Raw genomic sequence first — 23,498 nt, forward strand, 5'->3', positions numbered from 1 at the left:
ATAAATCAAAATTAAATTAAAAAGCAAACCAAATTAAGGAAACATATTCTGTATACTTTTAATTAAGGAAAGTTAAATATTGGCTTGGTTTAGATTTTAAAAATTAGAATAAAATTATATGTCGATTTGGATTTACAAACGAAATGGTTAGGGTTTAGATTTTACAATATATATGTCGGTTTGGGTTTGAGTTTAGATTTTACAATTAGAACGAAATTATATGTCGGTTTGGGTTCACAAATGAGATGGTTAGGGTTTAGATTTTAAAAGAAGAACGAAATTATATGTCGGTTTGGGTTCACAAATGAGATGTTAGAGTTTAGATTTCACAATTAGAATGAAAGTATATGTTGGTTTGGGTTCACAAATGAGATGGTTAGGGTTTAGATTTTATATATATCGGTTTGGGTTTATTAAAGAACAGTTTAAATTTTATAATAATGTATACAGATTTTATTTCCTTATTTTATAATGGGGTGAATGGAGAGGTTGGGGTGAATGGAGAGGTTCACCCCTAGGGATGAACCCAAGTATTGTTCAAATAAGATAAATGTCTACTTTCTTCTTTAAAGGTGAAATCGATGGATTTTGTAAGGTTTCTTTAGTTTCTTGGTTGGAGAAAGGTAGTATCCTATCATTTCCCCTTAAAACTCTTTTTATCCTATTTTTCAGAAGTAAAGAACTAATTTTTACGTTAACATTGGTATCAAAGTGAAATAAGAAGTAAAAAAGAGAAATCTGAAGGCTAATAAGGACATATTAGGAGATTCAACAACTAAAGAATTACAAAATATTGACTTCTATATTTACTCGCGTACGTATGTCTCTTTCTACAACTAACGTTTTGACCAAATGCGACGTTACAGCGTCAGTAGTGTTCAGTCAGTTTTACTCCTGCGTTTATAATATAAACAAATTATGTCTTCAAATCGTTAATGATGAAGATAAGTTACAGAAAGAACAAGTTAGTTTTGTTTCCGTTACCTCTAATTAGTCCACTGTGAGCAACTTCTCCGACTTGAGACCGAGACAGCGATCTGAGATTCATCAGAGACGCTGGAGTTAGAGGCAGAGGTGGTGGAGACGCTACTCTGTTTTGGTTCCTCTCCGGCAAGGGTTGTTGAACCATGGCTCTCTGGTTTCTAGAAGGTATAGAGAAGCTTCTCGCTACCACAAGTGGTGGAACCGGAAGTGGTGATGCTACAATGTTGGTTGACACACCTACATTGCTTCTTTCTTGATTCCAAGCCGCTAATGGCGCCGAATGACCAACCAGACCAGGAGATTTCGAGCGTCGTGGCGGTGCAAACTGACCTGGTGGTCTTGGAAGCTCATGGAGTTCGTTGATCCGAGGAGAAGAAGAAGGCGGAGGTGAAGCGGAAGGAGAGATCCTTGGAGAAGATGACTGAGCCTGAGCAGGAACTGGAACTGGAAGACGGGTCGAGGATGGTTTAAGCGGTCCAGAAAATGCGTGTTCTGAAGGACGGGGAAGACGGGAATAGAGGTTGTTTTCCACATCTTTATGAGCGGTTTTTATCGGTTCTAGCGGAGAAGAATGCCATAAGTTTGCACTGTGGCTTGTTTTGGTGACGGGTTTTGTGAAGATTGACGAGGACTTTGAATCGACTGGAGTTGGTAATATGTAAGCATTTGCAGATGGCGTCATCTGTCTCATCAATCTATCCGCTATATCAGATTTTTTTTCCGGAAACAAAGGTGCTGAATGGCTGCTCGTTCTGCGATCTCGGTTTGAAATTGGGTGCTGGTGCTCTTCTCTATTATCTGCATTTACCTGCAGCAGAGAGTATAACTTCAACACCGAATCACTCATGCAATTCTCATACAATTGAGAGTTAACAAATTTTTAAGGACATAAAAAATGTTAAATCTGATATAAGATTCAAGAAAATAACATACTGTTGCTGATCCTGCAGGTGAAGGGCGTTGAAATGAGAGATCTGTGTCATCCATCTATATGGAAATGGCAAAAAATGAGATTCTGTTATTTCATCGGTAAAGTTTCTCTTTCCCTGTTTCAGGTTCATTTTAAAATTCAAATTACCTTCATTGATCCATGTGGTGTAGATATAACTTCTACTCTCTGCTCACTTGTTATGTAGTCAAAACTTAGTTCTCCATCTCTGTTAACAAGTCGGTCATCATCATCATTATCCTCACTACATTCCATTTCGTTCCCATGATCAGAGAGCTCACAGTCGATGTGTTGTCTTTCCGCAGCAAATCTGACTTGATGTTCTACTGCCTCCAGCGATTTTAGACCAGCAAAGAACATATGCATCTGTAAGAAAGCACGGCAGAGACACTGATTGAGCAATTGAAGATCGGTTTCTGACAGAGAATAGTCATCTTATTCATATTGTACCTGAGCAGTGTGATGGCGGGCAGCTTGTGTGAGGAGACTGCGAGCTTGTCCTTCCTTTAGAGATTTCAATCGGAAAATGCACAAAGTCGCCTCATCTTGTAGCTCATCACGGGCAGTCTCTAACTGACGGCGAATAAGTCTTTCCCCTTTACTGCCTTTCAGTTGTACCTTGTCTTTCACATGCTCCGTAATCATGTGCTTAACGACGTCTCTGTAAGTAAGACTCAGAGGTTAAGGCAAGATTATATCAAACCAAAACCAAGAAAATAAAAAACTACATTGCAGAAAATAACTGACCTCTTTTCTTCACATTGTTGCTTCATATCCTGAGAGGGAGAGACAAGAAAAGATGAGAATATAAGTGGTCTTTACAAGGTTGAACCGATAAATTTTCTGGCTTTCATATAAACTCTTGACTTCAAAAGACTAAAGCTAGGGCATACCTCGACGGTTCTAAGGTCACTGAGAAGTGACTCTGATGGTCGTGTAATGGTCTTGAATATTTGAGAACGCTGAAGAAAGAGTGAAACAAGAACTTCCTCAGTTATGTTCATAATAATTATACATATTTGGTTCATGAAAAGTACAAGGTTGCAACATACAACTTACATAAGTGTCGACGAGTTTCTGAAGCTCAAACTGAACTTTACCTAACATTAGCAGAATTCCACCTGCAGAAGAAACAATGTTACACTGATGATGGAAACATGACAAACAAACTTATATGAAAGCCGAATCTACGAAAGCTTACCAGTTTCTTGATCATTATGAGGAGCAATTTGTGCCAAGCATGATCCCATTTCACCCAAGGATTCAGAAAACTCTGAAAATACCAAACGAAAGAAAATAGAAAAATGATCAAGTCTAACAATACACTGATGTTCATATGTGAATAGAATGAACACAAAATATAAAAGAACCCCTAAAAAATCAACAAAGGTTTCTCAGAGTTAACAAAAAAGTTACTTAATGGGAGATGTTGAAGACACTTGGAAATGAAGATTTAGCATGGTGACTATTTTATCGAAAACATCAATGAGGCTAGTAATTGTGTGAATGAAAGTTAATTCAATCCAATGGAGCTCGCAGGTATTGCAACTTGCAAGCGCCTAAAGGCCCTAAACTGAACCATTCACATTACAGTTCTAAACTTACAATGTTAGAGAACATCAAGCATCCAAATTCATACAAGAAGCTAGAAAAGTGAAAGATTTATAAAAAAAATTGGAATGCTTAGTTTACCATATGCGCTATTAGCCATCGCAGCAGCTACCTCAAGTAATCTATCATAACCTTCTCGCATGTCCTGCATATCCTGAAAACAAAATAACTTAGACTATTAGCATCACCAAATCGCTAAAATTCATAACTTAATGACAAAAAAAATTCATGTTTTCCTCCAGTTCTAAATTCATGAAACAAGCAAACAAAGTAGCATCAGTTACAATATCAATTCTCTTACCATAACTAATATAAAATTCAATTCTCAATTCCTCCATAAGAAATATCTATAAAAGTAGAAACTAATGAACAAACTTTCTATAAATGTAAATCCTAAAAAAAAATCCAATTATGTTATTGAGTCACAAAAACTCGATCGAAGTACGAAGAACATCAAAACCCTACTTAAAAAAAATCCCGAGAACGAACATTTGTGAGAAACAGTGAATAAAATAACCTTAGCGGCACGAGCAAGACCTTCAATCTGAGCGGTGGGAAAAAGCTCTCCAACATCAATCGCATCGCTCTTAGGCAATGCGAATCTCCTTAACCTTCCAAACGAAGCTTTCATCATATCTATATCTCCCCCGATAAAACAAAAACCCTAATCACGAAGCGCTCGATGATTTCGCTAAAATTTGTGAGTTGTCTAAAGAGAGAGAGAGAGAGAAGAGAGACGAAGGGAGTGAGAGATTTTTGTCAAGTATCTTTAGGATGTGTTCAACGACATTGAAGAAGAAGAAATGGTAAAAGAAAGTTTGTTTTCCTGGTCAAAGAAGGAAAAACAGATCGGAAGAAAGAAACAAACAGAAAGACGGAGACGAGACCAAAAAGATTGGGAGAGAGAAAATAAAATAAAAAATGATACGCGTCGTGTTAACAAGATGAACGGTTCAGATAAGAGATTTAACACGTGGCCTAATCTTAGAAGAGATGCCGAGACTGGAGAAAAGTCAAAGTCAAAGATTTATGACAAAAGGCGGAAGAAGGAAGAAGAAGAAATAAAAAAAGAGTCAATGTTTGACCCAAAACAATGTTTTTAAGATGGTCAAAAATATTTTTGATTTTATTTTTGGATTCTAATTTTCAAATTGACTAATCATATCTCTTATATGAATATATCTTTCTACCTTCGCAAATTTTTGGGATAGATTACGACGATTTATCATGTAGTTTCTAAAATATGAGCGCAATTTTAGCAAGGTAGGCGGGTGATTACTATGAGCCATCAGCGAGCAAGTGATGTTAACGGAAACTGAAATGAGACAAACATAACATCTTTAAAAAAAAAACCAAACCAGAGAGACAATACATGCATGTACTTATTATGTATGCAGCTAGAGAGAGTAATAAAGATAAGTGTTGCATACATAAGTACAGGTTTTGACAAGAATGATACCAAGGGTAATAAAGATTTATGTATGCAACACTTATCTTTATTACCCTCTACCTGCATAAGTACAGGTTCTCATAAGTGTTAAAGAGAATCTAATACTCTTTTTGATGATGATACCAAGAGCTATTATTATTATTTTTGATGTGATTCTGTTTCTGCATTTTCATTCTGATTCCAAAACTTTTTTATCTCTTCATTTTTTCATAAAAATTGTTCCATATACCAAATCAAAAACAGAAAAAAAAGCTTAAAAATACTTCATTTATTTTTTATGAGGACGTTTAATACTTCGTCTTTTTTCTTTTTTTAATAGTTCTGATTTTATGACAAAAACAAAATTCCCTTTTTATCTTTACTATTTCAATTTAAAAATAATTTTAAATGACTATAACAACATTTATTTTTTTGCGTATTAAATCACCCGTTTTAATTAATCGAAATATTTTTCTTCCAACCAAAAAAGATGAGGTATTAAACGTCCAAACAAAAATAATTTGTCTTCAAAAGATTGAATAAATTAAATATTATAAAAAGGCACCAAAGCTGCGCTCATGAACACTTGATAAAACGACCAAAGCACCATGTGATCGATGAAGAAGCCTTAAGGTGAAGCAGGAGGTGGAGGAAGAAGAACAGTTTCGTCTTTTTTTTCTTTAACAAGGTTCAATGTCTCTGCAGGCTTCTCTACACTTTCTTCTTTTTCTTTTTCTTCTTCTTCTTCGTCTTCCGATTGATCCGACTCGGATTCAGAGTCGGATTCGGATTCGTATGGGACTACAGGCAAACTTACAAACTCAGGTTTGGTATTCTTGCAATAGACGTGGCACAAAGTCCAATCAGTTTCAGTAACTGTCAATGGCAGACTAATTTCATCCAAGTACCAATTGTATTCTGGAGTTTCTTCTTCCTCAGGCAAACCGTTATTTTCGGATTCTTCTTTTTCGTTCTCAATGAAAGCAAATGAATGTCTGATACCGACTAATTTGTCATTCTTCTTTGGATCCAACACTTCCGTTTCTTCTCCAGTTGGTATCCAGAGATTATAAGACTTGGTAGGACTTTTAGATTTTTTCCGATAGAAGTACCAATGCTCATCTTCCTTTTCATACTCTGAAAGAAGAACAAAAACAAAACATAACAAAGATTAGCAAATTCACAAAAAAAAAAAACAAAGCTGCTGATTCAAGAAAACAAGGAATAAGACAACAAAACAGAACATATTTTTGATACAATTCAGAATAAAACAACCTCATTAAAACCCTTGCGGAGAGGAGGGAGGAAGCTAGTCTCACCAGGCAAGTCATGAGGATGTCTTGAGAAGATATCATGACAGTCTTCAGGTACTATACGAGCATTCATCTGTTGTCCGAAAGCTCTCTTGTACAAGAAATAAACTGCCATCTCCAAATCTGAAGGACGAAACCTCATCCCTATTGGCAGGTCGTTGTATGTTACAGGCCCCATTGCAATAATAAAGTAAAAAACGTTAAATAAAGTATCGACCGCCAGGGTTGTATGTTGATGAGATCTGCCGCAAAGCGTGTGAAATATCTGAGGGATGTTTTTTTTTGTTGTGTCGAGGAGTTTGGTAGGTTGAACCCGAAGCTGCCTATAAGATATGTTTGTTGCGAACTAGACTGTGATCATCTATATATACTGTCGGAACAAAGATAGCTTCTCCTATTCCTAATCAAACTAGGAAGAATGATTTTTCCTTTTTAAAAACAAAAAAAAAAAATTGAATAAGATAACACCACGCCACGCATGCATCGATCGTTAATGGTAACTATTAATAGAGTAATATTTACATAACACAATTTTTACTTTTTTTTTATTTACTTAAATCAGAATGGAATATTTACATAACACAATTTTTGAGTTTGTACATTTTATTATATTTAAAATAGTTAACAATCGAAAGCTCAAACTACTGTTATTTTATTTTTAATGTTCCTAAATATATTTTAAAACGTTTTTTATATATATTATTTTATTTTGTTTGATGTTTCCGTACTAAACAAAAAAATGAAGATAAACTTAAATTTTGTGTTCAGATAAATTTGAGTTTTTTTTTTCCGATTCAAATCAATGTTAGAATTAGTGATCAAATAAAAATTTGATTGTACTATCAATCAGTAGTTGGTATAAAACCTAATTACAATGAAAACTGAATTCAGATCTTGAGTGGTAAATATAATTGTAGTAGAACTGAAAACGTAGTAGAAAACGTTTAAATAGAGCATGCATGGAAACAAAATCAATACATTAAGATTGTGTTGAACGAAAGTTTATAATTTAGCGATCGTGAATCAGTTGTTAATTTTTTAGGTTAGGGTATGTATAAAAGAGACTTTCTGTTGTGGCTACTGGAATTGGATTCTTGAATTTGATACTTGAAGAGAAACGAATGTCTTTTTGTTTTCTTCATTGTTAAGGCAGAGGAGTGAGAGCATGAGTTGTAGTTTGAATATTGGAACTTCAAGCATCCTGTAAAGGTTGGAACAAAACAATTATTACTTCAAATTCTTATTGGGGATAGTTTTAAGAATAATCTTGACTTGTTTAGAAGAACACTGCATATGTAAATCAAAGTAAACTAAAAACACTGATCGACCTATATAATTATACTTCAAAGCTGATGTATCAAATATATTATTTTCTAAAATTTCTGAATAATAAATAATAGTTGATTTTCTTTTGTAAAAATTAACACTTGTGAAAGAAAGAAAATTACATAAAATTATTTACAGTTCCAACTATTGGGCAATACACCCAGGATAATAATTAAAAAAAAAAATTATTAAGGAAAACAAACCCTAAAAAGAAACTTGGGGAAAAAGAAAAAGCAGAGAATGAAGATCATCAATTTTGTATCAATTGAGAGAGAAGCTTGAGAAGAAAAGCAATCTCCTTCTGTGAAAACTCAGGTCTTGTAATGACACCATCATTATCCTTGGAAGGTGATGGCAATGGTGATGACGATGATGGTGGTGGTCTTATCATCATGAGTCTCGTGGACTCGATAATCTCCTCAACAAAATCTACAATCACTCCATCAATCCCCATCACATATTGCATGTACACAGCCTCTCCCACATTGCTGCAACACAATATATAAAATCTAATCAATGATCGGATCCAACAGCATTTAGACATTAGTCATAGATTGATTGGTTGTACATAAGAAAAGTGAAGGAAGCTTTACTTGAGTTTGCCATATGTGAGGAGAGAGAGGTTAGATTCTTTGATCTTGGCAATGGCTGCTGGGTTTCTGAACACTCCTTTCACCTCTGAAACAATGCCTTGAAGACCTCCTTCCAAGCAAACTTTAATGGCTTCTTCGAGTGTGTTTCTTCTCTCGTCATTATGAATCTCATTCCCCGCATCAGTCAGAAAGAAAACCTGGTTTCAATTCAGAAAACATTGTTAAATTAGGACACTCTACATTCATTAATAATGGCTAAGATCTTAAGTTAAATTATTGGCATTTATCAGAGGAAAGAACGAGAATGGAACATACAGGGTAAGAGCTCTGCAGTTCCTTAACAAGTTTTGCTGCATCTGGTTGGAAACTTGAGAAGATCACTGGTCTGTCTTTAGCATAATCAGAGACCACCTATAGTTTTTGCACAGAATTGAATAAGAAAACAGAAGAAGTTCAAGAGCATTACAATACCAAAGATAAGCAGCTTCTCTGTAATTCTAAGGTCTAACACAAAAAGTCGCTAAGTAAGGCTTATGATGTCTTAAAATGATAAGTTAACAAGTCTTAATCTATCCAAATCCACCTTCGACTAGCATGCATTGTAGAGACCTTTCTCATTCAATTTCCATTAAGAGCGGAATTTGATGTCACACATTATCAGAAATTGAGCATTTTTTTAACAATTGGTTCTATTGGAACCTATGAGAATTAGGAGGAATAAGGGAGCTAGTATTGGGGCATACCTGCAGAACTGCTCTCAAGACATGGACAAGAAACTCTCGTTCATAGACGATATGATCATCGAATTTCAACTCAATATTGAACCCCAGAGTTTGTTCAACTTGTTCGAAAGCATCTTGCAACGTGCAAAGGGAATCATCCAAGTCAACGTCCCATTTCAAAACCTTTCCCTCTTTGGATTTCCTCATAAGGGTCTTCCCAATTCTCTCAGTTTCCTTCTGAGGTCCATAAAGAAGAAACTCAGACAGACTCAGATCCGTCACTCTACACTCATTAACAATACCCTGAACCAAATAAAAAAAAAACACCAGATCCATCAAGCCCACAAAGATCCAGAGAAACAAAAAATACAAAGATCTAAGAAGAAGATGAAGACTCACGTTTTCTTCAGAGTAGATGAAGTCATCATGGAAAATGACAGGACAATCATCTTTTGTCACCTGCAAAAGAAAAACCACACAAAGCTTTTGTCGTTTTTCACTTTTCTTCTATTGGCCATCTCTCGTTTCTCTTCAAATCTTCTTGTTCTTATTTTATTTTTTTCATATCAATTTTCTAAGAAACTATAAATAGCATCTTCTTCCAACAAACCCCACCCAAAGAAAGAAAAAAAATCGAAATCAGCATCTTCTTCCATTAAAAAACATAAACCCCAATGGAAACCCCCTCTGACCTCATGACCTCAACATCAAATCAAAGATTCGGAGAACCAACCTGAACATCGAACTCAATGAAATCGATAGGATACTTGGCGGCGGAATTGAATGACAGAATTGAGTTTTCTTTAACACCTCTCGTCCTCCGATCAGAGGATTGCAACACATTCATACCGATTCCTCTATGTCCGATCACCGAGAAACCCGGTAACCTAAACGAGTTCGGTTTGCTCAATTCTAAACCTGTTGTAATCAAAAACAAGAACTTGAGTAAAAAGAAAGAAAAAAAATAACAGCAACGACGACGACATAGCTCAAGAACAGAGAGATAAATCATACCTTCGGATAGTCCGTAAACGGACTCCGGGAGGCTAGGGACGTCGGAGACGAGCACAGTTCTAAGAGCCATTCTCACGAGCAAAGAGAAAGAGAGAGGGTAGATTAGGAATTTCGAAAAATGTTTGTGTGAGGATTTGGGTTTTTTTTTGCAGAGTATTTATAGTAATTAAGAAAAATGGGATAGGAGGAAAAAAGGAGCTGGATCTGCGTTTTCGAAAATTCGATTCCACGTCAGCAATGTGCTTTTCTTGATGGTTTCCTTCCCGCCTTTTGTGGGATCTGGTACGACGCAAAAGAGTACGGTTCTCATCTTTTTACACGTGTCAATGACTCATTGGGGATAAGTTTTTCTTTTTGCACGGCTTAGTCACTCTCTCTCTCCCGTTTTAATTATGAATTTTTTGGTTTTCTTTTTTTTTTCCAAACATAGTGAAAATATATTCTTGGATTTATTTAAAAAGATTCCTGCATAAATAGACAAACAATTCCAAAATTCAGACCGGAAAACAGAAAATAGGGAAAAAAAAATTAACCTAAATTATTCTGGAAAGGAAACTTGTGTGAAAAGAATTATAAAATGTAATAGTTTGTTCTAGAAATAATTTAAAAAGTGCGTTTGACGTAAATTAAAAATGCAGTTACAATCTGAACACGTAATTTCCATTCAAATCCATATATGTTCTTACACGTTTTATCAATGTTTTGAACTTTAAAGTAATGTGATTACAAGATGAGTTGGTCAAATTTTTAAGCAATTAGACCAGTAGGCAGGCTGCCTAAGGCAGCAGCAGTAGTTTTTTTACTTAAAAATAAGACTACTGAGTGGAACCACGAAATTCTGACGTGTAAAAATAATTTATTTCTTTGATTCACCAATATTTTATTGACCGTGATTTTCAAGTAAAACAAGATTTAAACAACATATTTGATTATGGTAAATAATAAGGATACACTTAAAGGTGCTTTCCAACAATAGAAAGTTATTAAATTTCGAGTTTAAAAAACAAAATTTTAGTATCTTACTCTTAATATACAAGATCTGTTAAGCTTGATTTGCAAGTTAAGAAGAATACGGTAATACTAAATTGATAGTAACCATTTTTGGAAATCAAATAAAATAAGGATTGCATTTATTTCTTTTGTTTAGTCCACTAAAAATCTGACATGTAATAATGGAAGATATATCTGTCAGGATAATGAGAAAGTGGATTTATGGTAGCTTCGTGGGTCATAGTCTCATAGATCAGATCCAACTACATGTGAGCTTTCTGCTACTTGGATCCACGTCATAAAATTTTGTCAAAACGTATAAGCTGTTTCCAAACCTGGAAAATAGTATTTATTAATGAAAACCTAAGCCGAACAAGTGGCCGGTTGAGTTGTGTCCGGTAGGTAATACGGTTTGTTAGGTACCACTTTAGATTGGTGTTTCGGTTTGTTACCGGCCCACAAGAAAGTTAGAATGGCCACACAAATTAGTGTATCGGCCCAAATGATTGAGACGCAAGTCTCGTGGTTTGTATCAGAAAAAGATTGAGGCGCAAGACACAGAGAGACAACAAACCAAGTTGCAAACTGGAATAATGAGAAAGCTAATTCGCCACCCAACACTAGTGAAGGAATCGTCCATTTCAGATTCTGGATTACCAAACTTTGTGCCATGTTTCTCACATTGTTCAACACCTACCTTGTTGAAAACCAAATCTGGTGAAACAGTTGTTCCTCAATGAAACCTTCTTTACACTTTGTAAATGCATCTTTGCTACGCTTGTAGCAACGCAGTGGAGATGGTCTTGTTTGCGGATGTAACAAGTGCCGGTCCTGACCTAAAGCTCATGAAGCAAGGGCTTTAGGCGCCAAATATTATAAATATTTTAGGGGCATCAGATTCCATGTGTCCCTTTGGTGTAGTGGCTTCTTTTGTTTGATTTTCAGTCACTTGTACTGGGTTCAAACCAGCCCCACGTTAAATACAAGTATACAACTATATATATACGTAAAACGATCTTTTTCCCTATTTTTTCTAATCCAAAATATTCTTTTTATCTACATTTCCTTATATCAATTATACTAATGAACTAGTGAATACAAAAATCCCCGTCCTTCCTCTTCTTCTTCCAATATGTTTTCTTTTTCTTCTACAATTAATCCTATACTTTTTCTCTGTTTTCTTATGTTTTTTTCTTCCTTCTTAAAAAAGAAACAAAAACTTTGTAAGCGAAACGTCAGTTAAACTTAGCATATGGTGGATTCTCAGATTCTCAGATTCTCAGATTCTCAGACACTTCATACTTGAAATATTCTAATTTGCTACAATTTAAAACTTGAATGTAATTCAAAGATCAAAGTGATTGTACTAAATTTTTTATATAATCTTCGTAGATTGCTCATGATGTGTTGTTTTGTAGTTTGCTTGTGTTTTTGGTGTATAAATTTATACTGAAATTTTATTTTTTTAAGTTTAGAAAAAAATTAGTTGGGATTTAAAAATATTAATTGGGATTAAGGGCATCATTTTTCGGTTCTGCTTTAGGCTTCATAGACCTTCGGGCCAGCACTGCAGATGTTGATGACATCTATTGAATGATGTGGTTCCATATAAGTATGACGATTTACCGTCCCAAATTTTAATGTGATTCTATACTTTCTCCGTTTCAAAATATAGGATGTTTTGGAGAAGTTTATTGTTTCATAATATAGGATGCTTTCAAATTTCAATGCAACTTTTAAATTAGTTTAATATTTTATATTATGCAGTATTGTTTCTGATTGGTTGAATTTGTAAAAAGTAAAGACTTCTTAATCTGCGTGTTTTGCTTAAAACATCCTATATTTTGAAACGGAAGGAGTATATTTTATCGTCGAGAAGAACAATCTATCAAAGTTAACACTTTTTTTTTTTTAATTTGGCTCAATGATAACTTAACATTTATTGAAAACACAATTTCACTTTATCTATTTTACAAGGTCAAGTTATAGAATAGGAATAAATGTTAAGTATTACTATAGTATAGAATAACATGCATAAAACTTATGGCTATGAAATAACATGCATTATATGAAAATATGATAACTTTGATATTATATGGAAGTTGTTTTAAAAAAGAAAATGCATTTATAGGAATTTGAATTTTGGAAAATGGTCGTAACATTATATTATTATTAAAAAAATTAAAACATGCATTATATTGTTCGATCTTGACAACGTCTATTATAGTTGGGGAGAATGACACAATTTGTGTCACACAAATCACAAATGTCTTTTTTTTGTTTTTTTATGTCAAAGAAAGCACAAATCACTAATGCCATTTTCAGAAACCATAATGTTTTATATGGTCCAAAATCTTAACTTTTTTTTTATTTTCACACAAAAATGTAACTTGGGGATGTGTATGGAAAGGGGGAATTTATAATTTTCGAAATATTAATTAATTATTAGAACCGACGGTATAGAGAGCAAAACCATTAATGAAGAAGAGTGGGAAGCAGAGCAGAACAGAGCATTCGGCGCATTAATGGAGGAGGACAAAAACCCATTTATTGTTTTCTTTCTCACCTGCAAAACAACTCACATTTCTCTTCCTCTTCTTCTTCTTCCCCAATTTAATGCTCTCTCTCTCTCTCTCTCTCTCTCTCTCTCTCTCTTTATGTTTTCGTTCTCTGTGCAATTCGCAAGCATTCAAATTTCATGTCGGACCAGAAAAAATAAAAAAAAACAAGAACACAATCAAGAAACGGAAACGTATTCTGGTCTATTATACAACTGACAACACTTAACAAGGAACGATATTATTTGAGATTAGTCGTTTAAACCACAAAATTAGCTAACTAATCATGGGTTTGATCTAAAACTCACGATTCTAAGCCAAGTTTGATCCTTTCACAACTTGAACTCTTCTTCTTCTCTTGGCCTCCCAGTCCCGACGTACTTGTAACAGAACAAGGGTTTATGGATGTGGTGGATTCATTGACTGACGACGGTAACGATGATGGGTTCGGTTTAAGGTTTGGTTTTGATGGTGGAGCAGCGAAAACAGGGATCACTGATCTCATATGAACTGCTGGAGCTGGTCTATTAGAGTTTAGGCTACAACCTCCGAAGAAGTTGTATCTGCCCTTGTCAGAAAAGGGTGATTGCTTGCTGAAGCTGTTTGATGATTCATTGAGTTTGGCCTTATGATCAGCCATTGGTAAAGGAAACGTCTCTGTCTCTGGCTTAGCTTCTTGGAGATTTGTTCTAAATGGGAGAATTTTGGAAAATTTAGGCTGTGGTGGTGGGGGAACTAGAGAGATGAAACTTGGTTTCTTGTGTTGATTCTGTGTTGTTAATGATGATGAAGATTGATTGGTCAATAGATTGATCCATCTCAATCTCTCAGTCAGCAAATCCTTGTTTGTTGTATCTTGATGACTTGTTCTTCTTCTCCATTGGTTTGTTGTCACTCTTCTTCTTACTTCTTTGGGTTTGAATCTTGAGAGTACTCTTGCTACTGCTTCTTGTTCCTTCTCTTCATCTTGAGATTCCAAGCTTGACACTACACGTACATCAGAATAAAGGATATGGATGATCAATTAGAGAAGTGAGATGCTTTTTGGGGTTTATGAAACAACTTGGAAGAGAGTTTTATGTACTTTTCTTCAAAGAGGACCAAGCTGCAATTGCTGCGTTTTTCTCAGCTTGTTTCTTTGTCTTTGCTGATTCTCCTGTAAACCTCATCCCAGCAAGTTCCACAGTGCAAGAGAAACCTGGGAAGTGACAAGATCCTGATCTCACACTTGTGTACATAGGCAGATCAAGACCAGCTCTATGTGCTGTCTCTTGAAGCAGGTTCTTGTAAATCCCTGTCTCATCCTTCAATATAGAGAGTGTGACATGAAGATATAGAGAGTGCATGATGATCACAACCGAGAAGAAAAAGACAGAGAGAACTTACAAGAATCTTAGCAGTTAAGGATCTCGAAGGGACTCTTGAAGAAAGGACGTTAAGAGAAACTTCAGCTGCTGCATGCTCAGCTTGTCTGAGAGTAGAGCAGTAAGTGGGACTCTCAAATATCTCACCATTGAAGTTCACAGAAGCTTTGAATCTTGGAGCATGATCTGGTCCTTCTCTTATGCAAGTATATGATGGTAAGTTGAAACAGCTTCTCTGTGCAAGCTCTTGAAGCTGATTCTTATACATTTTATTCTTGCTGTAAATTACACCAAAATCAAACCCAGAGTCAACACCACAAATCTCTTTTGGTATGTCTAAGAGAAGACAAAGAAAGAAACCTAGCTACCTGTTGAAGTTTGGCTATTTAGTGTTTGAAAGTAAGATTTAATGAGAGAGAGATAAAAAAAAAAAAAAGAGTTTTTGCAGAGGTTTTTGAACTCTTCACTCACATGGTAAGGTACTAAGGTTCTAAATAAAGAGGAGTAGAGGATGCTAAAACAGTAATAGTGACATTTCAACTGAAATATGGTTCGTCTTTTTATATAATTTATAACATGTGCATACAAATCACACTTATGAGCACTCCTATTGACTCTCTTTATTATCTCTGTCGTCTATGGTGTTTTGACTGGTCAGTTACCTTCACTCTCAGTTAAAAACAGTTATTTTTTCTTCATAAATGTTTGTGAAAAATGATTTTTAGTCTGGTACAGTAAGGCTATTCATATTTGGTTTGACCAGTTTGTTGATTCTGTTCATTGTCTTTGTCTTTGTTCAATGTCAAATATACCTATGTATTGCTAATCTTTAAATTTGTTAAACCAAAAATGTTGGCTTGTAATGTTCAATCTCTAACCTTTCTCTTAAACAAGCCAAAATTTTTTGGTTAAAGAGATTTAAAGATCTTATTACAATGGTCTTTCTTCTCCTTAGAACTTAGAAGAAGAAAGAAGACTTTATGATTCTTTTGCATTTATTGCAGAGCCGTGCTTCGATGAACACTAACTAGTATAATAAGAGTTGTCTGGTCTTATGGTCCACTTGTCTGAAAGTTCAGTTTCAGCAATTTTATCATATGCAAAGTACAGTATGAAAATCGTCTGTATTCATTTTGTTTTCTCATTGTGAAAGTCTGAAAGATAAGTACTGTTAAAAGTCATAGATTACACTAACACACAATGGTTCAAGATTTAACTGTCTGAAACAATACTACTAAAACAACTACAACACACACACAATACATCAATGAATAAAACATTTGAAAACACCTTTCAGTTTTTCTCTTATCCTGTTTCTAAGTTCTTCTTGCTGATAAGGCCATAACTTCTGGTGACATTTCCCAGTTTGAGCTCCTCGGGTGATTGTTTGGCCTATCGACTTGTTCACCACTATCCACTATGGTCCTCATGTCTGGTGATAACTCGTTCAACTCGTTGTCGTTAACATGAAAACGTTCATTGTTATCATCATTTTTGCCACCACCATGTTCAGCCATGGCCCAAACACCCTTCCTACCTATCTCAATATCATCATTGGCTTTGCCCATGTTTGGACTCATAAAACCGCCAACAACTGACCTCGACGGCATTGGATTTTCCCTCGGCACCAATGCCCTGAAGTTGTTCTTTGAAGGAGGTATTAAAGAAAAAAAGATTTCTTTAAAGTTATCAACAACTCCTTTGTTATGTGGGTTGCTACGCCGATCATAACTGTATCTGAAATTCTCATATGTAGTCTACAGAATAAAGGAAGCTCAAATGATTAAACACGCATAGCGAATGAGATAGGTAGGTTTTTCAGAAAGAGGCAAAGGATTAAGAGGGTACCTGATTTGTGCTGATGAGATAGAGATGGAAACATGTTAAGCCTCCAACGAAGAACGTACATATGGATGTGTAGATTATCAGAGCAATGGAAGCTGGAGTTTTGAGCATTGCTTTCAAAATGCTTATATCTTCAGATTTTTTTATCTTCCGTATATAGACACAACAAAAGGCGAACACATATACACAGAGAAGAGTCGTGGAGAAGACAAACATGAAGAAGAATCGATAGTTCCTCTGCAAATTCCAAAAGGAGCATGATATGAATTATATAGACTAATGTCAGAACATAATAAGACATGAAAACGAAAAGACCGAGAAACTTACTTGAGCAATACATTGACCAACCCAAGGACAGTGATGGTCAAACCTTTCTACACAGTTGTTGCAAATAGAACAATGTGAGCAGCGAGGTGGTCTGTAGAGCATGCAAGTATCACAGTATTTGACCTTAAATACTTTCCCATTAACTTCTACTTCCTTTACACGAGGTAATCTTGGAGTTTGGCTTGTCCCGGATCCTGTGTTTCCATCAAGAACTTCTGGCTCAGGAGGATGAGAATTTCTTGGGATAATCCCTGGATCCCTTCCGGATGTAAGCATCAGAAGAATTATGTCCTGAGGAGGGAAGCATTAGTTGTTATGAATGGAGCCAGTCACAGAAAACGTTTCACAATGCAAAGTTGAACTTATGATAACTCACATAGATGGTGAAGACAACAGCAACAAAGACTATCGATACTCCCCAACTATCAGAGAAGTCCTCCATTAGTTTGCTACCGACGAAGATGCAGAAAATAATAACAGGGACCACAATGAGACTTATGGTCAAACCAAGTGACCTCACGTCTGGTCCGAAGATAAACCTTCCTTGAAGACAAAATATCTGCAGACATGGAATAAAAATAAAAGAGTATTTGTTACAACACTTGAGTAGAGGGCTATGAGCAATAATAACCTTCAAAATGTTTCAGTCCACCTTACTCCTAGACCGTTTGTATGAACAACCTCATTATCAGCTATATAACCATTTGTAAATGGAATTAATCAGATAAATTTAGCAAGCAAAATCAGATAGTACCCCTAAGTTCTTGGTTAAAGCTAAAGATTTCATTTTTTCAAAGTAACGACCTAAAACAGAGAGCTCCTTGACTTTATACCAACAATGACATCAAAAGCTTGGATTGTTAACAGACGGAAACACAAGTCCCAATTTTTGAGCTATACCAGATTGGAACAGACTAATCAGAGCCCATGAACTGAGAAAATCTCAACACAATAGAAGGAACAACAAACATAAATTAGCTCAAGCATAACACACAGAAGTTGAAAAATTCCAAAACCTAAAGCTTTCACATAAAAAAAAAAAAAAGAAGAAGTAAAAAACTCACATTGCTTCCTTTCCATGTTTGGTAAACCCGTAAATCAGAGTCGGATCCCATACCGGATCTTTGAGGAGGCGTCACTACGTACATCTCTCTCTCTCTCTCTCTTCTCACTCTCAGTTTCTCTATCGCTTTCTCTTGATTTCTTCAAATGTAAGCAAAGGGGAAAACACTAAAAACGAAGAAAAAACGAAAGAACAAGAGATTAAAAAAAAAGCTTTTAGTCTCCGTTGAAGAGATTCTTAGGCTTCCGGCAAGTCTCCGACATGAAAATGAGTAGTCAGAGAACTTAGATTTGCTCTTGGCTTCTTCTTCTTCCTTCCTCCACTTTACTTCTTTTTTTTTTTTTTTTGCTTCTCTTTTTTCTCACACTGTGCGATAAATCAATATTTTAAAAATCGAGCTTATAGGCGTATAGCTAATGTCAGTCTGTCACCGTCGTTTTAGTTCAGCTTAACACTTTTTTTTATAAGCCAAAAAAGCGAAGAACGAAATTAGCTGACGTGGCATTTTTCTATTGGTCTGTTTCCTACCTTGACTAGTCGACCTTGTCATTCATAAAAGAGATTCGATAACGGAAATTAAATTTAAACATTTGTTTTACAGCGAATTTAACATCTAAACAATTTTGATAGTTTACCAATTATTTAAACATGTATGTTGGTGTTGGAGATTATTATGTTAAACTTAATACAATTTGTTAAAGGTAAACTTTCTTTTTTTTGCTCAAAAAAAAGAAAGTTGATGATAGAAAATTAGAAATGATTGACAAATGGTATCAATCGAGTTGGAGTCACCTTCAAGCATTACAAGAATTAAAGAGAAAAAAACAAATCCTATAAGAAGAACAGCTATACGCTTAATGGGCCTTCTGTAACCTCAAGCCCATGTAGATTTTAAACCTGAAAATCTTATGCAGCTGTTGTATAATGTGAAGAACAAAAAAAAGTCTATACAGTGAGTATAATGTAAGCTTATCTTGTATGGTTAAACCTGAAATTCTCTACCAGTGCTCAGCCAAAACCGAGACTTTAACCGGGAAAATATCGTAGTTTGGCTTCATCTTGTATTGATGTTATCTAAAATCAGCCACATTTCCTCTGACCACTTTCTTGGTGGTGTTTATGATGATGAATTGATGATGGTTACACTTTAGTTTCAGTGGTCCATACATATATATATTCACACTAGTGGTTTACCTTCTCCCTTCTACTTTCTAGTTTTAGTAACTTTTTTAGGGGGGTTCATAGACAAAAACCCTTTAAATAGAGAGAGCATGAGAGAGCTCAATAAACGTAAAACCCAACCAACCACACTCTCAGTTTCTCTACTTTTCCTTTAATTGGTCTCATCTCTTTGTGCCTCTGCTTTGCTCATCTTTTTCTCCACAGAAGTCTTGAGTTTATTAAAAAATAAAAAAGACAACCTTGAAGCTTTGTTTAAATGGAGGAGTTACTGTTTGATCTTTGTTTGTTCTTTTGTCTTTAACCTCTTGGCCCATTCTCTTTGTCTGTTTCTTCCATCAACCACATAAATAAATAGTAAACCTCATCTGTAACCAAGTGTTTATCCAAAGACAAAAAAAAAAATGCTGAAGCTTGTGGACATGGGAAAGAAACTGATAATGTTTCTGTTACTTCTGCAACTTCTGTCCTTAAATTCTCTGTCTCTGAAACATTCATCAGCCGTACCAAATGCAACGATTACTGTAACTGGTCTTGTTTATTGCGACGTCTGCTCCAACAACAGTTTCTCAAAAAACAGCTACTTCATTCCTGGTAAAGATTCTATTCAGCATTTCTAAAATTTGTTAGGTTGAAGTTGAAACGTTTCTAACTAACAAAAAAAGAAACAGGTGTGGAAGTGAGAGTAATCTGCAGATTCAGTTCAGCTTCATGGATAACTAGAGAGATGATAACGTTCTCTGCAAATCGAACCACAAACGAGCTTGGACTCTACAAGCTAGACATAACATCTTTAGAAGGCGTTTCTTGCGCCGAAGATTCTCTAATGGCTTCTTGTCAGGCAAGTTTGATCGGTAGCTCCTCAGATTCTTGCAACGTTCCAGGCATTAACACTACAACGGATCAGGTCGTGTTTAAGTCCAAGAGCTCTAATCTCTGTGTCTATGGGTTTACGGCTTTGAATTACAGACCCTTACAAAAGAATCTTGACTTGTGTGGCAAGTAATAGAGAACAAACAAACTGGTAATAATCTTAGTCTTTGTTTGTTTCTACTCTAACTACGTCTTTAAGACTGGAACAGGGATCACTCTGTTCTGTCTTCTTGTCCTCTGTATCCTTTATCTTTAAGACTTTGTTTATTTTATTTATACATAAATTTTAGTTTTTTTTTTTAAAAATAAAATCTAACGCTCTTGAAATGAATCAAATAATAATATAAAAATACTATTACAATATAGTGTAAATAATAGAAATTTATGGTTGGAACTTGATGCAAGATACAGACAAGTTTAAGATGAAGATAATAATAATAATTCAGCAGAAATCAAAAAGAAAATAAGGAAGCAAGAAAAACAGAGTGAAACGAATAGGTTTTAACAATAATTGCCAGATATATGTTTTTTCTTGTTGTTGTTCATATTATATCTGTAAGAACTGTTCTTGAAACACATCCATAGCTGAAGCAGGAAGTCCAAGAAGCACATTAATGCTTCTCCTCTGTTCCCCATGAGACAAAAACAGAGTTACTTCTTTCTCAGGCAAAGCTACTGGACCGGACAAAACCGGTTCTCCCCAACCGAAGTCTGTGGTATGGAACCCCAATCTCGACCATGTAGTGATCAGAAGTGTCGAGGAAAGAGAAGGTCTTGCTCTGGTTACTTCGAAGTAATCAATGGCAGATCTCATGTATCCATCAGTGACCATCTTTATCGCTTCTCTGACTAACCCAACAGCGAAACTCAACGGTTTCTCGGTAAGCTCTCCAGCTTCACAGATGGAGTTTGTGAGAACAATACCATTCCCGAAGTATCCTTTTGGCAGTTGAGGCTCAAACTTGGCTCTACCATCAACGGCGAAGAGAAGCTTCGTTTTCTGATCACTCAACATCTTCAACGACTTAGTTCTTGCTCTCCACACGAAAGCAGATAAAGCCTCAAAACTTGTGCAGGAGTTACCAAGGAGAGACTCGCTGTTCTCTGTTGCTTGGATCTTAAGTTTCTTGATTTTCTCGGGGTCAAAGCAGAAGGATCTGTAGAGAGTTGGCTCTTTGGTGTAGAGAGAGTTGATGTTGGATTTATCTTCGATCTCTTCGAATTCTTGGTGAAGATTCTCGATCTTTGGAGGGTTTCGAGCATTGAGAATGGTTCGGTCTGAGAATGGAGGAGTTGTTAATGGCAAGCCTCTAGCGACTTGACCCCATGAGTTGACAAACTCCATAGCTCCAATACCATCGAACATACAGTGGTTCATACATAGTCCGAGAACAAATCCTCCACATTTGAATTTAGTCACCTGTTAACTCAAATCAATTTTAAACCCTAACAAATCAGATTTCACCTTCAAAAAAATGCAACCCTAAGAAAAAAGATTGCTTGAGGAGGAAGACAAGTAAGTATACCTGAGCGGTAACAGGAGGGATCTCAAGAATGTTCTTGGCGTCTACAACATCGTAAACAAGTTTCCCTAAAGTTTCGGGATCTGGTTTGGTTATGTCACCAATCTCATCCATTTTACAGTTTGCTTCTGCTTCCACAAACACAACTCCTTCTCCAGTACAGTCAACTGTGAGTTTACCTGAATTCACACCATAAAAGACATTAAATGATGTTATTGTCTAAGTTAAAACAAGATGAAGACCGAAACCGAAGTAATCATTAATCAATCATTTACCTTCAGGACTAATGGTGAGGCGTCCAGCAAGAGGGTAGTAATGATCAAGAACTTGACTCAGAGCTTTCTTAATTACTTGGACTGCTTCCTCGTTCCCTCTCTCCTCAGATTTGAAACAGTAGATTGTACGAACAATCACGGCAATGTTCTGATCAAGATTGGACAAGAAGTAAAGCCCATTTCGTGTCTCGGATTCGGGTTTGACCAAAGCTGGTTCCTTTTGATGAACCTCAAGATGAACGTTAGTTCCTTTCATGTTGTTTTCCATTGATGCAGAGAGTGTTACTTCTTTGTTGTTGTTGTTCTCGGCAACCTGAATATACAAAAGAAGCGTGAGGTTTATTTATTAAAAAGATTATTTAAGGCAAAATAAGAGAACATCAATTATGATAACCAATAAGTACACAAACCATCTTTGATCCAAATGGAGAAGACAGCAAAATGGGTTTGTGGTTGGGATTATAACTAGTGTTGAATGTTATGAAGTCGAGTTGGATTCTCATGTGATATATATGGGGAAACCAATGGACATTGTAGTGTGAGTGTGACCCCACAAGCTCATAAAATTCTCGTCCTCGTTTGGGTAAAAAACGTAAGAATGATGTGAAAGAGAATATAACTAGTGTTGAATGTTCATTGAAACAAAAAAAAAAAGTTATATTGACTAATCGTTTTTTTTCTTTATTTTTCTATGTATGAATTTAACGTATTTCATATAGTTAGGGTTAGGTGACTGAATAAATGACCTAACACAACAAACACTTGTGCATTTTTTTTTTTTTTGGTAGTTGAGAGTAGGCCTCCCAATTTTTGGATGATTTCTTAACTTCTTTTCTCTTTGTCATTTTATCTTACTCGTTACGATGTTTTCATGTTATGCTTTTTATTTGTTTTTCGCAAATTCAAATAGATGATATCATGCATATTCCCTTTATGTAAGAAAACTTCAATCACAACACAAAATTACTCACTTTTAACGAATATATATATTATGATATTGGTAATGAAGCTACTTTTTAATCATTTCCAAATTCAATATATTAGTTTATGACAAAGAACGGCTCTTAAGTACATAGTATTTTGTATACTTTGAGGAATGCGATCTTGATTTGCCTACTCAGAGAAAAACTATAATTGTTGAATGATAGAAAACCCAACTATCCAAGCCATGAGCTACTATTAGACATATTATCTTGTTTTTTAAAAAGTAGTATGCCATTGTTTACATCTAGAAGAATGTCACAGAAAACAAGCATGTTTTTTTCCCACATGTAATATCTAAGAATTATTTTGACGACTTTTCGTTTTTGGGTTAAAAAGAGAGAAGATTAAAATAGATTCTTCCATTTTAATATAGAGATAAGTAGTTCAATTTATGTACGTAGGTTTCTTCTAGGCAAAGAGAAGGTTTAGGTTACCGAATCAAAACGAGAAGGAGGGACCAAGAGAATCACGTATATATATTAATTGAAGTCAACCTTTTTGTATACTTGACCCATTTTATGTGACATTTATTTTATTTGTTGCTTTTCTTTGGACCAAATTTTACTTCATATCCAC

At 35.4% G+C, this 23,498-nt stretch overlaps 7 protein-coding genes across 9 annotated transcripts; 1 reads left to right on the forward strand and 6 right to left on the reverse strand.

Moving 5' to 3' along the window:
* Positions 1-664: 664 nt before the first annotated feature.
* On the reverse strand, positions 665-5,035 carry LOC104732688 (uncharacterized protein At2g33490). 3 transcript variants are annotated; one of them, XM_010452264.2, is made up of 11 exons: positions 4,062-5,035; positions 3,626-3,698; positions 3,135-3,206; positions 2,993-3,054; positions 2,827-2,895; positions 2,681-2,709; positions 2,384-2,594; positions 2,063-2,299; positions 1,918-1,971; positions 985-1,792; positions 665-894 (listed from the first exon to the last, which is right to left on the reverse strand). In XM_010452264.2, exons 1-11 carry the CDS (start codon positions 4,176-4,178, stop codon positions 869-871), a joined length of 1,758 nt encoding a protein of 585 aa, XP_010450566.1. In that variant the 5' UTR covers positions 4,179-5,035; the 3' UTR covers positions 665-868. The 3 variants fall into 3 exon arrangements, with proteins under 3 accessions (XP_010450566.1, XP_087334454.1, XP_010450565.1); XM_010452263.3 differs by having other exon boundaries at positions 873-1,792; positions 4,062-4,441; XM_087478328.1 differs by lacking the exons at positions 3,135-3,206; positions 3,626-3,698; positions 4,062-5,035 and having other exon boundaries at positions 2,986-3,054.
* Positions 5,036-5,396: 361 nt separating this feature from the next.
* LOC104732689 (NAC domain-containing protein 104-like) lies at positions 5,397-6,688 on the reverse strand. Its single transcript, XM_010452266.3, has 2 exons — positions 6,293-6,688; positions 5,397-6,110 (listed from the first exon to the last, which is right to left on the reverse strand). The coding sequence occupies exons 1-2, from the start codon at positions 6,462-6,464 to the stop codon at positions 5,602-5,604; spliced, it is 681 nt and encodes a 226-aa protein (XP_010450568.1). The 5' UTR covers positions 6,465-6,688; the 3' UTR covers positions 5,397-5,601.
* Positions 6,689-7,665: 977 nt separating this feature from the next.
* Positions 7,666-10,182, reverse strand: LOC104732690 (glycerophosphodiester phosphodiesterase GDPD2-like). Its single transcript, XM_010452267.3, has 7 exons — positions 9,942-10,182; positions 9,661-9,845; positions 9,327-9,386; positions 8,949-9,230; positions 8,521-8,616; positions 8,206-8,402; positions 7,666-8,100 (listed from the first exon to the last, which is right to left on the reverse strand). Exons 1-7 carry the CDS (start codon positions 10,009-10,011, stop codon positions 7,863-7,865), a joined length of 1,128 nt encoding a protein of 375 aa, XP_010450569.1. The 5' UTR covers positions 10,012-10,182; the 3' UTR covers positions 7,666-7,862.
* Positions 10,183-13,673: 3,491 nt separating this feature from the next.
* LOC104732692 (double-stranded RNA-binding protein 5-like) lies at positions 13,674-15,419 on the reverse strand. The gene is made up of 4 exons (XM_010452270.3): positions 15,222-15,419; positions 14,876-15,131; positions 14,574-14,793; positions 13,674-14,476 (listed from the first exon to the last, which is right to left on the reverse strand). The coding sequence occupies exons 2-4, from the start codon at positions 15,119-15,121 to the stop codon at positions 13,794-13,796; spliced, it is 1,149 nt and encodes a 382-aa protein (XP_010450572.2). The 5' UTR covers positions 15,122-15,131; positions 15,222-15,419; the 3' UTR covers positions 13,674-13,793.
* Positions 15,420-15,963: 544 nt separating this feature from the next.
* LOC104732691 (putative protein S-acyltransferase 6) lies at positions 15,964-18,523 on the reverse strand. Its single transcript, XM_010452268.3, has 5 exons — positions 18,090-18,523; positions 17,402-17,584; positions 17,026-17,316; positions 16,702-16,935; positions 15,964-16,610 (listed from the first exon to the last, which is right to left on the reverse strand). The coding sequence occupies exons 1-5, from the start codon at positions 18,171-18,173 to the stop codon at positions 16,170-16,172; spliced, it is 1,233 nt and encodes a 410-aa protein (XP_010450570.2). The 5' UTR covers positions 18,174-18,523; the 3' UTR covers positions 15,964-16,169.
* A 1,102-nt stretch (positions 18,524-19,625) lies between these two features.
* LOC104732694 (uncharacterized) lies at positions 19,626-20,451 on the forward strand. The gene is made up of 2 exons (XM_010452271.3): positions 19,626-19,861; positions 19,939-20,451. Exons 1-2 carry the CDS (start codon positions 19,672-19,674, stop codon positions 20,271-20,273), a joined length of 525 nt encoding a protein of 174 aa, XP_010450573.1. The 5' UTR covers positions 19,626-19,671; the 3' UTR covers positions 20,274-20,451.
* Positions 20,452-20,461: 10 nt separating this feature from the next.
* LOC104732695 (omega-hydroxypalmitate O-feruloyl transferase) lies at positions 20,462-22,615 on the reverse strand. The gene is made up of 4 exons (XM_010452272.2): positions 22,349-22,615; positions 21,939-22,251; positions 21,667-21,842; positions 20,462-21,560 (listed from the first exon to the last, which is right to left on the reverse strand). Exons 1-4 carry the CDS (start codon positions 22,439-22,441, stop codon positions 20,688-20,690), a joined length of 1,455 nt encoding a protein of 484 aa, XP_010450574.1. The 5' UTR covers positions 22,442-22,615; the 3' UTR covers positions 20,462-20,687.
* Between the last annotated feature and the right edge of the window lie 883 nt (positions 22,616-23,498).

Source organism: Camelina sativa, chromosome 12, assembly GCF_030686135.1.
Source record: "Camelina sativa cultivar CO46 ecotype springtype chromosome 12, ASM3068613v1".
Taxonomy (NCBI): Eukaryota; Viridiplantae; Streptophyta; class Magnoliopsida; order Brassicales; family Brassicaceae; genus Camelina; species Camelina sativa.